Raw genomic sequence first — 15,292 nt, 5'->3', positions numbered from 1 at the left:
GCCCAGTCTCTAGGTAGGAGGGCAGAGGCTGCAGTTACTATCCAGTCATCCACTCTGGAAGGGAAGGCTCACTCCTCAGTTACCTGAGTCACAGCTCCCAGGGCCCAAGCAAAGAGCAGATTCTTCCTAAGTGGCCTTAAGACATAGTGGCCCCAAGGGAGTTCGCCCTGCTATTGTACAGCAGAGTACCATTGTCTGAGCAGCCCAGCCAGACAAGTCGTCATCTGGGGCCCCGCCTGCCCCAGGAGCTGCAGCCCAGTCCTCCAGCCTTCTGGAAGGAAGTGTTTGTCTCTCTCAGGATGACAGGTGCAAGGTTCCAAGCTCCTCCAAGGCAAATCGGCACTGCAAAGTCAGGCTTTGGGGCTAGGGCCATGACTCAGTTGGTCAAATGTTTGCCTTAAGAACCCAAAAGTCTAAGCGTGATACCCAGACCCATGCTAAAAATAAGACAGACCAGTGTGATGGTATATGTCTGTAATCAGTGCTGGGGAGGCACAGACAGATCTCTGAGGCTTCCTGGCTAGCCAGCACAAGCTGCTTGATGAGATCTAGATCCCGGTGAAAGACCCCGTCTCCAAAGAAAAAATGTGGCTAGCTCCTGGGGAACAACGACTGAGGTTGTGCTTTGGCCTTCACACACACACACACACACACACACACACAGACACACACACACACACACACACACACACACACACACACACACACAGAGCCAGGATTCCCCCTCTTTCCTGACTCATTGGAAAATTTTAGCAAACCAGAATAGAGTTGGTCTGACATTGCCCGTACGCCTGGAGGAGAGAAAACAGGTTACAAGTACAAGGCTGGGCCCAGTGAACGTCTCCAGGATTGAAGAAATGAATTCCACCTCGGAAGCCTTCCTTGGTCTTCCAAACAGACTCTGTTGAGCATCAACTGCATCCTCACCAAACAGGATAAAGCCTGAGTGCTGAGGAAACTGAGGCCGGCAGAGAGAGGAAGACTGCTGGGAGCCTCCATGTCTGCACCACAGACACAGGTCTTCACCTGCTAGAGGCGCTAAAGTGTCCCCCAAGGACAACCAGAAGGCCCAAACTTGCCCTGTGTCCCACTGTCCCCAATGTGCCCAGATGGGAAATACCACACAGGGCCCAAGAAGTGAGTCTAGAAGCTTCCACAAAGGGTAGGATGTGTGATTTACTCCAGTCTTTATTCCTGCCTCTGCCAAAGGACAATGACATACATTCTACAGCAAAGTCACCAGGAAGAGGTAAGCCGAGATCCGTAGTAACTTTCTTCATATAAAAACAAAGATTGGGGATGGAGAGATGGCTCAGGGGTTAAGAGCACTGACTGTTCCAGAGGTCCTGAGTTCAATCCCTAGCAACCATACGGTGGCTCACAACCATCTATAATGAGATCTGGTGCCCTCTTCAGGCCTGCAGGCAAACATGCAGACAGAACACTATATTTATAATAAATAAATAAATCTTCAAAAAAAAAAAGAGGCAAAGATTGAATGAGGCTTCTAGAGGTTTCTAGAGGTTCTCTGCTCCAGGGAGCTCTGGGCCCAGATATACCTTGCTTTAACTTCCACACTGGAAGCTTTGAAGACACTGAAGTTTAAAGAAGATAAATCTGGAGGGATGTGTCTGTAATCCAGGCCACTCAAGAGGCTCAGGAAAAAAGATGGAAAATTCAAAGCCTGCCTAGATGGTAAAGTGAGTTAAAGGGCAATCTGGAAAACTTTTTGAGATCTTGTTTAACAACAAAAAAATGTGCCGGGTGCTGGTGGTGCACATCCTTAATCCCAGCACTTGGGAGGCAGAGGCAGGCAGATCTCTGTGAGTTTGAGGCCAGCCTGGTCTATGAAGCAAATTCCAGGACAGCCAGAGTTGTTACAGAGAAATCCTGTCTTGAAAAAAAAAAAAGTCAGGCAGTGGAGGTGCATGCCTTTAATCCCAGCACTCGGGAGGCAGAGACAGGTGGATTTCTGTGAGCTCGAGAACTACAGAACAAGTTCCAGGGCTGGTTTCATAGCTACAGAGAAATCCTGTCTCAACAAACCAACCAACCAACCAAACAAACAAACAAACAACAAAAAAAGAAATTTAAAAAGTCTGGGGACAGACCTCAGTATTTGTATAGTAAGCAAGCATAAAGTTGTAAGTTCAATTCAGGTGCACAAAAATGAATGAATGAATGAATGAATGAATGAATGAATGAATGAATAAGTCTTTACAGAAACCCTCCTGTATAGTGTAGAGCCACTCAACAAAATCACCTTTGCCAAGCACAACAGAATTCTTTCTGGCAAGTTGGCATTCAATAACTTGAGAGCAACCCAGCAGAGCAACCTCTTAGGAGGTAGACACAGGAAGATCGGGCATTTGAGGTCATCCTTCTCTAAAATTCGATGCCAAACTGTGCTCCCTGAAACCCTATCTCAAAACATAAAAACAACAGAAAACCAAAGCACCTCTAGCCATGGTTTGCCCCCAGAAGAGACATGGGTAAGGCAGGGTGCTAGATCTGGACGCAGTCCCAGAGGACTGTCATGAATTGCCTTGAGGTCCCACAAGAGTTCAGCACCCCCAAGTATCTGGAGAGCAGTGGGTCAGTATACAGGCATTTACATTTGGACACTTTCCCACCAAGTCACTGTGCCCTGACACAGGCTCCTGTCCCCCCAGAATGAGGCTCCAGGACACACAAGGGGAAGAGCATCCTGGGGAGGTGACCAGGGACTGCATGACCAAACGCGGGGAGAAGGCGAAGCATGAAAGCGGAACTAGAGGTGGTTAATAGGCACTTGAAAATGTTTAGTCTGGCTGTGAGTCCGAGAAACACTCATGAAAACAAGCACACGGCCTCCTCCTTCTGCCTGGTAAGTGGGCATTCTCTCTGATGGGGATGAAGAAAGGGCCTCTGGCTACCCCACAGGAACAGTTTGGCAATGTGTACAAACAGCTTAAATATGCCATGGCATTTGACCATGTAAGTGTGGGTGTGTGTGCATGCATGTTACTGAGACTCAAACCCAAGGAGAGCTAATAATTGTGATCTGGGGGTATTAGGATAATCAAAAACACAGAGTTACATTAATGACAAAAGCAATATGTAAAAGAACAAAGATAACCACTTATTCAATGTGCTAATTATAATAGAATGAAATGTGTATTCTATCACCATAATAAAGAAATATGTGGTATAAACCTATACAATCCTAGTGCTCAGGAGGGCTGCAGCAGTAAAGTTAGGGGAGCTCAAGGCTAGCCTGAGCTACATAAGGAGGCTGTCTCATAAACAAGAGTAGGGGCAGGAGAGATGGCTCAGCAGTGAAGGGTGCTTATCTGTTCTCACAGAAGACTCAAGCTTGTGTCCTAGCAACCCTGCAGATGGCTCACAACTGCCTATAAGTCCAGCTCCTAAGAATATGATGCCCTCTTCTGGTTTTCACAAGCATTGCACACACACACACACACACACACACACGAACGTACACACGCACGTGTGTGTGCACACACACACAATTAATAATAAAACAAATCTTTTAAAAATAACCAACAGTAGGTCAGATCACAAGGAAAATTTCAAATTCTCAAAGGTAGAAATAGCTCCTAATTCATTCTTTGATAATACAGCAAAAGAATTAAAAATGAAAAAAGAAGAAATAACATTTTTAAAAATTAACTTTTCAAACATATAAGGATTAAAAATTGCAGAATACCTAAATTAAACTAAAACAACACACATTAAAATTATGAAATCATAAACATACAGAGGAAAAATTCATTGCTTTTGGCATTTCAATAAAGAATAAAATATTAACAGAGGCTGATGGCTAAACAAGACAAACTAATTCCATCCCTGGGGCTCACATGGTAGAAAAAAATATTGGTTCCCACAGTTGTCCTTTGACCTATGTATGCACACACACAAAATAAATAAGTAAATAAAATTTTTAAACTAAGCAAGCAATTATATATGCTTTCTTGGAAAAAGCAAAGAAAAGCACCCAAAGAAAGCAAGAAGGAAACAGGGTTATATGCAAAAGCAAGCTTTAGGGTTAGGGTTAGGTTATAGGTCATGCAACCGGAGATGGGAAGCCTGGAGAACTCTAGGATTCTAGCCCGCATCCACTCATGGTGTCCTGATAAGAACTCTCTAGCATTGCTGTGTAGACAGCCACCTTCATGGATGCAATCTTTGATCAGTCACCTCTTAGACAACTTCATGGGACCACAAGGGAAAGGCAAAGCCACCCAAGGGCGAGTGGCAGTCAACAAGGTACCGAAGGAGCCCAGGAGCACAGCTGAGTGGCCGTGTGGGACCACGTGCCTGTGAAATACAATATACCGACTGGCTCTACAGACCAGCCTGAGGATCTGGGAAGGACTTGACTATTTGGAAGCAGGCTTTTGATGATAAAATAAATGGGCTTCTAAAAAAAATTTTTTTTAATGATTTACAGAGTAAATTAACACAGGCAGTGCGAAGGAATAAACTTTTCTAAAAACAGAGCTCCCATAAGCAGAAGCCTGGCAGCTGCATGGAAAAACACTCTTGTGCCCAGGTAAATAAATAATAAAAGGATATGGAAACAATACACCTTGAAAACCGTCCCTTCTCTGTTCCCCTGGCCAGAGGCAGTGCTGACAGGTTCCCGCTGCATGGCTTACAGGCCCAGCTAGCATGTATTTATCTAGTAACACTTGAGTACTATTCAAAGAATTGGAGTGGCCATTCCAAAAGACTGGAGGATTTATGCCTAGAGTCCATTCCTTTTATCCAAAGCTCTAGTACAGACAGATTCCTAAGGCGAGACACCTGCCTTGAATGAGGCTGTACTCGAGGGCGATCACAGCACACAACTCTCCTTAGTCCCCCGTAGGAACATACCTGGAGATGCATGCCTACCAGGAAACCGGAGACAGTAAGTACATGGTGTGAATAAACTTTCATGCCTTACCACACCTAGTCTCTGCTTTCAAAAATGGTTTTGCGGCATCTGTGCTTCCCAAGGATGACCCTCATCCTGCTAGCACATGTATATTTGTATGTTTCTTAAGCACATGCTGCATTACCATCGAGGAGACGCAAGCAATCAAAATGCAGAGGGCAAAATATGAATGCCTATCAATGCAAACAAAGATAACCCCAAAGCCAGAGGCATCCCGCATCAGAGTTCTCAGGGCTGTCTGGGCTTCAGTGAGGGAGGAAGGAGCTAAGGTGTGTGCACAGGGGTAGTTAATGGTGTCGAGGTCTAGAAAAAGGAATAGCTGAAGAGCTGCCATTTCTGCAGCCAGGCGGGAAACAGCCCATGCCTCCCAAGACCACTGTACAGGGCTGCACAACCTCACCCTGCAGCCTCCCTGGAGTGGGGAAACTGAAAGCCTGAGGCAGTCTCGGGCAGGGGGCTGCTCTCAGGGTCTCTGCTTCTGCATAGATCATCATCTGCTGGACTGGAGTTATCGAAGGCCGGCCAGGCCCCTGTGTCACAAAGCGCAACCGCAAAAGGAAGTGGACACAGGGGACTCTGTTCCTTTTCCCTGGGTGATATTCTTTCACAGTTTCAAGACTGGCATGACATCTCTCACCTTCACTCATTCATGAGAGCAGAGCAGTAGCTACTGTTACCTCGTGGTTCTCTTCATGACTAATTTCTTCTCACAGCTTTGCAAGCTACAGTGACAAGGATTGCCTCCAGCTATATTAAGCCAACCTCCCTCATAGAGCAAAAGATCAAGGATCCGAAAATCCAGTTTGGAGGCCATTTTGGTGAGAGTGTGAATGGGATCAACAAAATTCTGCTAGGGGCAATCGGGACCTGTGCATAGACTCTCTGAGTCTGTATCTTCACTTTCATTACTTCTACATGTATACCGAAAACAATCACTAGTGCACTGTTGGCAAAAGCTAAAGACTTGGAAACATAATCATCCAACAATAAACAGACAAGTAAATCTGCTCAAAGTAACACACCGAGAGAAAAACCAAACGAACAGGCAGTTGTGAGCTAACATGAAACTTTCGCTGAGGTATACTAATATGCAAAGTGTGGGGGGGGGAGCAGGATATACTATGTATGTTATCATACATATAGAATGCATTTTATTTACCTAAAATTATTCTAAGGATATACGGTTTTATTTGTGAGACAGCCTCAAGTAGCCCGGGTGATCTCAAGTTTGTTATGCAGAAGGTGACCCTGAGCTCTGGATCCTTTTGACCCTGCCTCCCAAGGGCTGAAATAATAGGTAAGAAATCTTACTGTGTTGAGTAGGGCATAGTGGCCCATGTCTTTAATTCCAACACTAGGAAAGCAGAGGCAGGCCAGTGCCTGTGAATTGAAGGCCAGCCTGGTCTGCAAAGGGTTTCCAGGCAGCCCAGGCTGTTATAGAGAAACCCTGTCTTAGAAAAACCAAACCAAACACCAACAAGAAAAGATATTGCTATGTTGAGTAGGCTGGTTTTGAACTCATGGACTCAAGCAACAGGCACAATGTGTCCCTGCATCTAACAAGGCTATACACATATTGACTTGTACTTTCATAGGCTACCTCTGGAAGCTTCACCTGCTAAAGTTATGATAACAAAGCTTCAAGAGAGAGGAAATGAGGTGATGAGGGGTCAGGGAGGAGGCAAACAGATCCAAAGAAAAGCTAACTTTCCTTCTGTAGCCTTGTTTTTGTTTTGAATTTTTTCTTTTGTAGATAGATTACTAAAAAACAAACTGAAGACAAACATGGTGCCTTGACTAGCACATAGCATGCTGAAGAAGTTTAAAGGCAGCCAGGGCTGCTACACAGTTCAAAGCCAACCTAGGCAACTTACTGAGACTCAGAACAAAAGGAAGGAGAGGAGAGGAGAGGAGAGGAGAGGAGGAAAGAGGGAGGGAGGGAGGAAGGGATGAAGGGAAAGAGGGAAGAAAGGAGGAGCTGTTTCAAAAAAAAAACTACCAAAGAGGGACCCAAAGGACCCAGCACTATTGACACAACATCCCCAGGTGAAACCACTGGTTTTTTCCTCTGGCTTCTGAGACCAGATTTAGACAGGCCATACTTTGGTTTGGCCAAAGCAAGAGCGCTGTGTGCTCTGACAACAATGTCAAATTCTTACTTGTATATAGTAAATAAGAAATGTTTTACCTTTCAGCAAAGGTATCAAGTTTCCCCAACTCATCAGAGAGACCAACAAGGGAATCCAAGGTCCCCACCTAGAAAAGACCATAAAGGAATTAAGCTCATGTTCTTTCTGGCCAGGAGTCACATAGGGACTCGTTTCCTTTGAGTTGGACATCTTTAGCCAACAGCCAGACTAAACTATGTGAAAACACTTTGGGAAACACTTAGATTAAGAACTATCTCTTTAGCTGGGCGGTGGTGGTGCACACCTTTAATCCTAGCACATGGGAGGCAGAGCAGGTGAATCTCTGTGAGTTTGAGGCCACCCTGGTCTACAGAATGAGTTCCAGGACAGTCAAAGCTGTTACATGGAGAAACCCTGTCTCAAAAAACAACAAAAACCTCTTTTTAATTTAATTATTATCTATGTAGTATGTACATGTCAGTGTGTATGTCCTATGTATACACATGTGTGCAGATGCTTATACATGCAGAGGTCAGAAGTCAACATAGGGTGTTTTCTTCAATTTCTTTCTATCTTGTTATTTGAGACAGAGTCACTGAAACATGGAGCTCACCAGTTCAGCTAGACTGGGTGACCAGGGACCTCATCTTGGCTTGTCTGGGGCTGAGATTACAGGGACTCCCATCTCTGCTTGCCCAGTGCTGGGATTACAGGTGCCCCATCTCTGTTTGTCTGGGGCTGAGATTACAGGGACCCTGTCGCTGCTTGCTCAGTTCTGGATGACAAGTGCATGTCAGTAAAACTTGTTATAGATGCTGGGGATCCAAAATTGCTTCCTTATTTTTTAAAATTGCATTTTCTGGGACAGGATGACAACAGAATGAGCCGACATCATCTCTCTCTCTCTCCCAGGAAGGACTACCAATGACCCGACCTCAGCTCAGTTTGTAGCAGGCCTTTTCAGACTCAGGGTCTGTTTCTTAGTATAACAATGAATGTGGCGTCCACAGACCTCCTGAAGGGTCTTTTCAGAGACATGGGAAGGAAGGGTCTGCTCCTCAGTACAGGATGACAGGTGGGCACGCCCAGCTTTTTTTTTTAATATTTCTTTATTTATTATGTATACAATATTCTGTCTGTGTGTATGCCTGCAGGCCAGAAGAGGGCACCAGACCCCATTACAGATGGTTATGAGCCACCATGTGGTTGCTGGGAATTGAACTCAGGACCTTTGGAAGAGCAGGCAATGAATGCTCTTAACCTCTGAGCCATCTCTCCAGCCCCACGCCCAGCTTTTTACATGGCTGTTGGGACTTGAACTCAGGTACTCTACTGACTGTAGCCCAAGCCTCCTCCCTCCCTTTCCTCCCAGCCCCCACTCTCTGAGAAAGGGTCTGACAATTTAGCCTTGGAACTTCTTTTGTAGAGCAGGCTGGCCTAGAATTTATCCTCTACTTTGCCTCCAGAGTGCAGGGATTATGGATGTGAGCCTCCACGCCTGGCCTGGCCTGACCTAAACTTTTTGAAAATGATCATTCCTGGAAGCTAGAGAGATGACTCAGTAGTTAAGAGCGCTGGCTGCTCTTCCAAGGACCCAGGTTCCGTTCCCAGCACCCACGTGGCTTAGTTACAAGGTCTCTAATGGCCTCTTCTGTCCTTCCTAGGCACCAGGCACATACATGGTGAACAAACACAGATGCAAACAAAAACACTCATACAAACAAAATATTTTTTAAAAAAGATTGCTCCTGTCTCGTTCATCTTTTAACATTTGTTTCATCCTAACCTCCCCATCCACCACAAGAGCCCTCTCAGGATCCCCCATTTGAAGCCTCACTGCATCCTCTTTCTCCCCTCCAGCAGAATCAGAGGTCCTGGACTTCCTGAACTCCCTCTAAATCATGAAAACCATCAGAGCTGCAGGGCTCCCAAACCACACCTTTAGCTATGCCGTGGGTCTGTTTAGATACCGCAGACAATACAGGAACACTGCAGGAGCCACTCCCAAGGATCCCTTCCACTTCCCATCCACACTCTATCCACCGTGGCCTGCCCTATTCATGCTTACCTGTGGCTTCAAGTCCCAAGGGGCCACAATCCATCTGGGGCTGTGGCAGAAAGTCCCATTGACACCCCTGCCCTCACCTCTGTTCATCCTCTGGCTCAAGTTTATTTTTATTTATCTTTACCATTCCTACATTTGCCTTACTTAACTTCTGCTCTCCTTGGTTTCTGAGGAATTTGCCTTCTTGCTCAGAAATCCCTGCCCTCCTCCAATTCATAACCCCTCCCTCCTCTGAGGCTCTTACCTTGAAGTCGGGGATGGCGAACTTGGTGTTATGGGACAGGTTGGACTTTGAGGTTACATTGTTCATCCTCTCCAGAGCTTGTAAGTTTTCCTTATCACCAGGAGCCGAAATGAGCCAAAACTCGGACATGTTTCTAAGTCTTCTGGTTATCCGGTTACCAGCGGGCACCAAGACAAAATGCACACAAACAGAAACAGGAGCGGAGATGTGTCAGGTGTCTACTTCACCCTTCCTTACCTCAGAATTAATCCTCTCTGGGCCCTGCCGCCTTTCTGTTTGTCATGCCTGGGCTTTGACCTTCTTTTGCATTTTCAGCAGTTTTGAGGACACCTATCTGCCCCCTATGCATTCTGTCTGCACCCCACAGGGAAGTCTCATGGCCCACCCACCATAGGTGCTCTGATTGATCCCAGACTGCTTCCTTACACTCCCCGGCTCCGGTGCATGAAGACACTTTCCATCTTTACATGCTGTATTTTATGGAATCCAGAAAGGGTGGATGGAGATGGGAGACAAGGGATTTTTCACAGTATAACATCAGGTCAAGCCCCAGATCTCAGCTGGTTTTGATTGGAATTAGCTGTAGAAACAACTAACTTCAAAGGAGCTTTTCAAAGGGTTACTAGTCTTTTTTTTTTTTTTTTTTCTGCAGAGAAAGAAGGCTCTCTGTGGGGCCAGGTAGCTTGCTGGGCCGGCACAACCAGCAGTTTCAACGTTGCATAGGGGTGCAGGGGCCTCGATTTGCTCTGCTCATTCAAACGTGTGTACATCCACACCTTCCCCCTTGGCGGGTTCTCCTCTCCTGTCACCTCCCTGGTGCATCCGGTCCTGTGACGTCTACAGAAAACTGGAGAATCACCACGGGATAGCGTGAGCCCCCGCAGAGCCCTTTTCTCTCTACCTCCACCTCATACCGACCTGAGACCCTGCGCGTCCCTGCGTCCCTGCTAACCTTGCACAAACCAAATGCTGTTCTTTCCGACCTGACTGTACATCGCCTGGGGACAAACTGTCTAATGCGCAGCTCCTGGGGAGATGCCACCTGCTAAGCCGGGGACAGTGAGGCGTGGGCGCCGGCTTCCCACGTTCCCATAAAGAAGGTGCACACCCGGGCCGCGAGGACGCAAGGAGGTGCAGACCCGATGAGGGTGGTATGTCGGTGTCGCCCCTGGTTGTCTCAGCAGTTCACTCCCCACTCCTTACTCTTGTTACTACTCAACCACGCGTCCTTACCAGGAGCAGCGGGAGATTGTCTGGACTGTAGACGACACGCGGGGACGGGTACGCAGGGCGGGAGGCTCGGCCGGAGCGCACGGCCGGCTCCCGGGAGGCAGCGGCTTCAATAGTCCGGTGCGCGCCCCGCCCCGCCTTTTATCCCAGCGGGAGGGGCAATCCTAGGCCCCTCGGACATTTGCATACGGGCTGCCCGCCTCCCTAGGTGTCCCTGTTGTTGTGGCGCTGCTGGGGACCCGCGACCCGCAGAGCAAGCTCCGGACAGGATATGTGTACAGACAGGGTACAGAAGAGCGCTAGTCGACGTGTGTGTGTGTGTGTGTGTGTGTGTGTGTGTGTGTGTGTGTGTGTGTGTGTGTAAGGTGTCCAACGTCTCTTCCGCACGAGGGCTCAGTCTGGAGTTGTGGGGTAGCTGAGAGCCTTACCCGATGGCGCTAATAGCGACACCTTAGCGAGGCGGCAACAGGAAGGGATTCCCAGAAGGTCCCCTGGGCTGCAGCCTCCACCCCCCACTCCCACCCCACCGCAGCCTGGCTAGGTATTCACGGAAATCACCTGCTCCAGGGTTTCTTCAAGGTTCATGCACGAGAGTCCAGGCTAACCCACGGAAAGCAGCGCAACAGGTTCACAGATGTTTTTCAACACACAAACGCACACACACCTGTAGGGAGGAGTGGCTCCTCTACCGTCAGCGTGGGCGCCTGCCTGCTCCAAGTTGCTCAGGCAACACCCATCTCATATCACCCACACAGAGGGGGATCTAACGCTGTTGGAATTGTGCTGAGGGATCGAACTCAAGTGGACTGCTTGCCTAACAGGTGCAAGGCCCTGGGTTCCATCCCTAGGACAGGAAAAAAAAAAAAAAAAAAAAAAAAGAATATGGGGGGAAAGTTGCATAGGATTTCAGTGTGACTAATGAGCTCTTACTAACCCAGCCCAAAGTTCATTTTAGTTCCCAGCGAAATTAGATAGGTAGGTAGGTAGGTAGGTGGTGGGGTCTACAAGGCTTAAGTATATATTCTCTCTGAAATCAGAAAGTGGAGTCATGAGATGGCTCCACAGATGGAAACGCTTGCCACCAAACCTGATGACCTGAGTTTGACGCCAGAATCCACATAGTGGAAGGAGAGAACTGACTCCCAAAAGTTGTCCTTTGATCTCTACAGGAATACCTTGGGAGAGTGCATACCACAGAGACAGAGACAGAGAGAGAGAGAGAGAGAGAGAGAGAGAGAGAGAGAGAGAGAGAATGAATATGAATGAATAAATAAATCTACAAAAATATTTGAAACTAGAAAGGAAACCCCAAAAATTAACCCATGAATGTAAAAGCAGGAGTCAGACATAGTGATGCACACCTTTAATCCCAGCACTGGGGAGGAAGAGGCAAGCAGACCTCTGTGAGTTTGAGGCTAGGTTAACCTACCTAGTGTGTTCCAGACCAGTCAGGGATATACAGTAAAAACCCTGTCTCAAAATAAAATAAAATAAAATAAAAACAGGAGGCTGGAGAGATAGCTCAGATGTTAAGAGCATTGGCTGCTCTTCCAGAGGTCCTGAATTCAATTCCCAGCAACCACATGGTGGCTTGCAACCATCTGTAATGAGATCTGGTGCCCTCTTCTGGCCTGTATGCATAATAAATAAATAAATCTTTAAAAAAATAAAAACAAAAACAAGACACGTCCCTAAGAATTCATTTCTAGGGCCAAAAAGAGGGAGCTGAGCAGTCCTGCAGGCAATGATTTCAGGGGTTTCTGGGAGAGATGATCTAAGAGGGTTGTTGAAGGTGTTTGCTACTGCCTTAAGAAAGGGCTCTTCTCTCCACACTATCAGACCAGCTGTATTAATCCACTCACGTGAATGGAGAGAACTTGACGTGGTCTGAGACTTGCTGTGACGTGTGGTGGTGGGAAGTCCAGGTGGCAACAAGTGTGGTTTAAGGTCAAGGTGACTGATCTCACTGTGATGCATTGTGACCCTGGAGCTCCCAGCACCTGCAGTGCACATCACTGTGTTGAGACACTGCTGGGCATTAGTCAGTCCTTGCAACATGTCCCGAGGGAGGACACCTGAAACCGAGGGATGAGGAAACGCCGTGTGCACATGGAGGCTAAGGGCCTAGACCAGGAAAGGAGCAGCCTGCTTGAACACTGGTGGTCTCAGTCTTGGACTTTGAATCATTCCATTTATTTTTCCAGAGAAACCAATATGATAGACCCAGGCCCAGATCACATTGAAAGTCAAGGGAAGGGAGACAGTCAAAGGAGTTCGATGAGTGGCTCCGTTAATGGGAGAGCTGCAAACAGAACTCTGGCTGCTGATCTGGAGTATATCTCACACTTGCCTGCCAGCCAGACCATAGGACCATGTCATCCCTTCCAGTGTTGGCTTTCCCAAGACTATGCTTAGAAGTGTCTTTGACTTTGCTTATGACACCATTCTTTCTATAAATCTGATTTCTTCAAGTTTGTGTTGCTATTTAAGAGTCAAGACACGACTGGGAGGTTACGGAGTGGCAGAACATTTTCATGGTATGTCTGAGGCCCTGGTTTTAATTCCCAGCACTTCAAAATAAATAAACCAGTAAGTCATTCAAACTGTCTGTGGTAGTACACGCCTGTGACCCTAGTGCTCGGGAGGCTGAGACAGGAGTACTTTGAGATCTAGGTCATCCTGGACTTCACAGTGAGGCCCTACCTTAGATACACATCTATGCATACATGTATAAATACGATTTAAAGTCAAATAACTCTGGGAACACTGATGGAGAAAACAGTGAAGAACTGTTGAGTTCTGTGTTCTTCCACACATTTCCACTCAAAATCCGAACTCCTAGTCTTTTACTGTTTCTCTCTCTCGCTCTCCCTTTCTCTTCCTTCCTTCCTTCCTTTCTTTCTTTCTTTCTTTCTTTCTTTCTTTCTTTTTTCTTTCTTTATTCCCTCCCTCCTTCCTCTTTTTTTCTTTTTTCTCTTTTTGCTTTTTGTTTTTTGAGATAGGGTTTCCTCTGATTAACAGTCCTGGCTGTCCTGGAACTTGCTTTGTAGACCATGCTGGTCTCTAATTCACTGGGATCCACCTGCCTCAGCCTCCCAAATGCTGGTATTAAAGGTGTGCACCACCACTACCCAGTCAATTTCTTTCTAAGATGTATTTGCTTTTATTTTACACGTATGGATGTTTTACTCGCAGCCGTGTCTGCACCACTCACGTGCAGCGTCCTTGGGTTTAGGGTACTACAGATGGTAGTTAGCCACCACGAGGTGCTGGGAATTGAACCTGGGTCTTCTGGAAGAGACCAGTGCTCTACATCACAGGTGCTCCACACCACGGGCCCAACTCTCCAGCCCTATTGTCAATTTCTTGTTCAACATCTACATTTACGGTGGAAATACCTGCTGCTTTCAAAGATAACTTGACTTTTTCTATGTAACCTTTCTTCTGCTTACAAAGACACTTCAGTGCTTATTATGAAGAATTTGGAAGTTGGACAAGGTAGTACCTGCTTATAATAGCATTAATAGCAAGGTTTACGCAACAGGATAGCAAATTCAGGTACACCTGGGCTATGTAACCTGACCCTGTCTCCAAAAATGTTTAAAAAAATAAAGAAGTTAAAACTACTCTATAGTCCTGTGTCTAAAAATCATCACTGTTGACATGTAAATTGTTAGTTTTAATACATATTCATATATACAAATGTAGACTTTTGTATGATTAAGTTTATATGTTGTGCATAAAGTCTAGCATCCTGTTATTGATTATTCTCTCTCTCTCTCTCTCTCTCTCTCTCTCTCTCTCTCTCTCTGTGTGTGTGTGTGTGTGTGTGTGTGTGTGTGTATGTGTAGAACAGGTGTTCTCATGTATATGCAGGTATTTACAGAGGCCAGAGATCAACCTTTGATGTCATCTTCGGGTGCCATCCCTTTGGTTTCTGAGCAGACTCATCCCTGATTCAGGGGTCAGGGAGCCCTCAGGATCCTTCCATCTCCAACTGCCCAGTGCTGAGGTTACAAAAGTGTGATACTGCAATAGACATTTTTTAAAAAAAATGTATGTTCTGGGAATTAAGCTCAGGTCCTCAGGCTTGCAAGACAGGCAGTTCTCAGACTGAGCTATTGCATGAGCCTTGTTGATAGATTTTTTTCTAAAGACTTAAAAATTAACGTATGTATCTTCTCAGTGAAGGACAATCAGTGTCAGCAGCACTTATCATCAGAACTTGAGTCAGATTTCAAAGCAAATAAGGAAGACTTGTCAGAGAACTTATATATATGGGTGTGTTTGTTTCGGGGGGAGAATCTTGAGGCTTTGAGTTGTCAGAGAACTTATATATCTATCGGTGTGTGTGGTGGTGAGGGTGTGAGTGTTGCCCAAGAGGCTCGACTTGGAGTTTTCAAGGGCAACCACATCTATATCCATTAGTTTCCCTATCACTTTAACAGAGAAATAAGAAGCCAGCTAAGGGCCCTGGGTCTCGCTTCCTTGTTACACAAAGAGGTTAAAAGCATAGGCTTTCCGCTCTACAAGCAAAGTGTTTCTCTTCTGTGCCTGCCATGGTCCCTTTCTTCTCCCCTTCCCCATACATCCCCAGAGTATCTGATCTCTACTACTAAAGCACTGAAAGTTCATGGCCACTGCTTTAACAACATGCTCAGGATGCACGGGGATTTGTGGAC

The 15,292-nt window shown here is 46.4% G+C and overlaps 1 protein-coding gene across 8 annotated transcripts in view; it reads right to left on the bottom strand.

The window, feature by feature from the left end:
- Nucleotides 1-11,248, bottom strand: part of Atp6v1c2 (ATPase H+ transporting V1 subunit C2) — a 37,834-nt gene extending 26,586 nt beyond the window's left edge. For 5 of the 8 annotated variants that reach the window (XM_085690840.2, XM_085690842.2, XM_085690843.2 and 2 more), the window contains exons 1-3: nucleotides 10,614-10,758; nucleotides 9,381-9,522; nucleotides 7,131-7,198 (exon numbers count right to left, since the gene is read on the bottom strand). In XM_085690840.2, the coding sequence (XP_085546966.2) occupies nucleotides 7,131-7,198; nucleotides 9,381-9,509 (197 nt within the window). In that variant the 5' untranslated portion in view covers nucleotides 9,510-9,522; nucleotides 10,614-10,758. Of the gene's footprint in view, nucleotides 1-7,130; nucleotides 7,199-9,380; nucleotides 9,523-10,613; nucleotides 10,760-11,168 lie in introns of those variants that run through there. The other 3 variants (XR_015002325.2, XM_087907232.1, XM_085690841.2) reach the window with 3 other exon arrangements.
- Nucleotides 11,249-15,292: the final 4,044 nt, after the last annotated feature.

Source organism: Myodes glareolus, chromosome 6 (assembly GCF_982192425.1).
Source record: "Myodes glareolus chromosome 6, mMyoGla1.1, whole genome shotgun sequence".
Lineage (NCBI taxonomy): Eukaryota > Metazoa > Chordata > Mammalia > Rodentia > Cricetidae > Myodes > Myodes glareolus.
The sequence above is the reverse complement of the archived record's forward strand: the minus strand, read 5'-3'. Positions and strand labels throughout refer to the sequence as shown.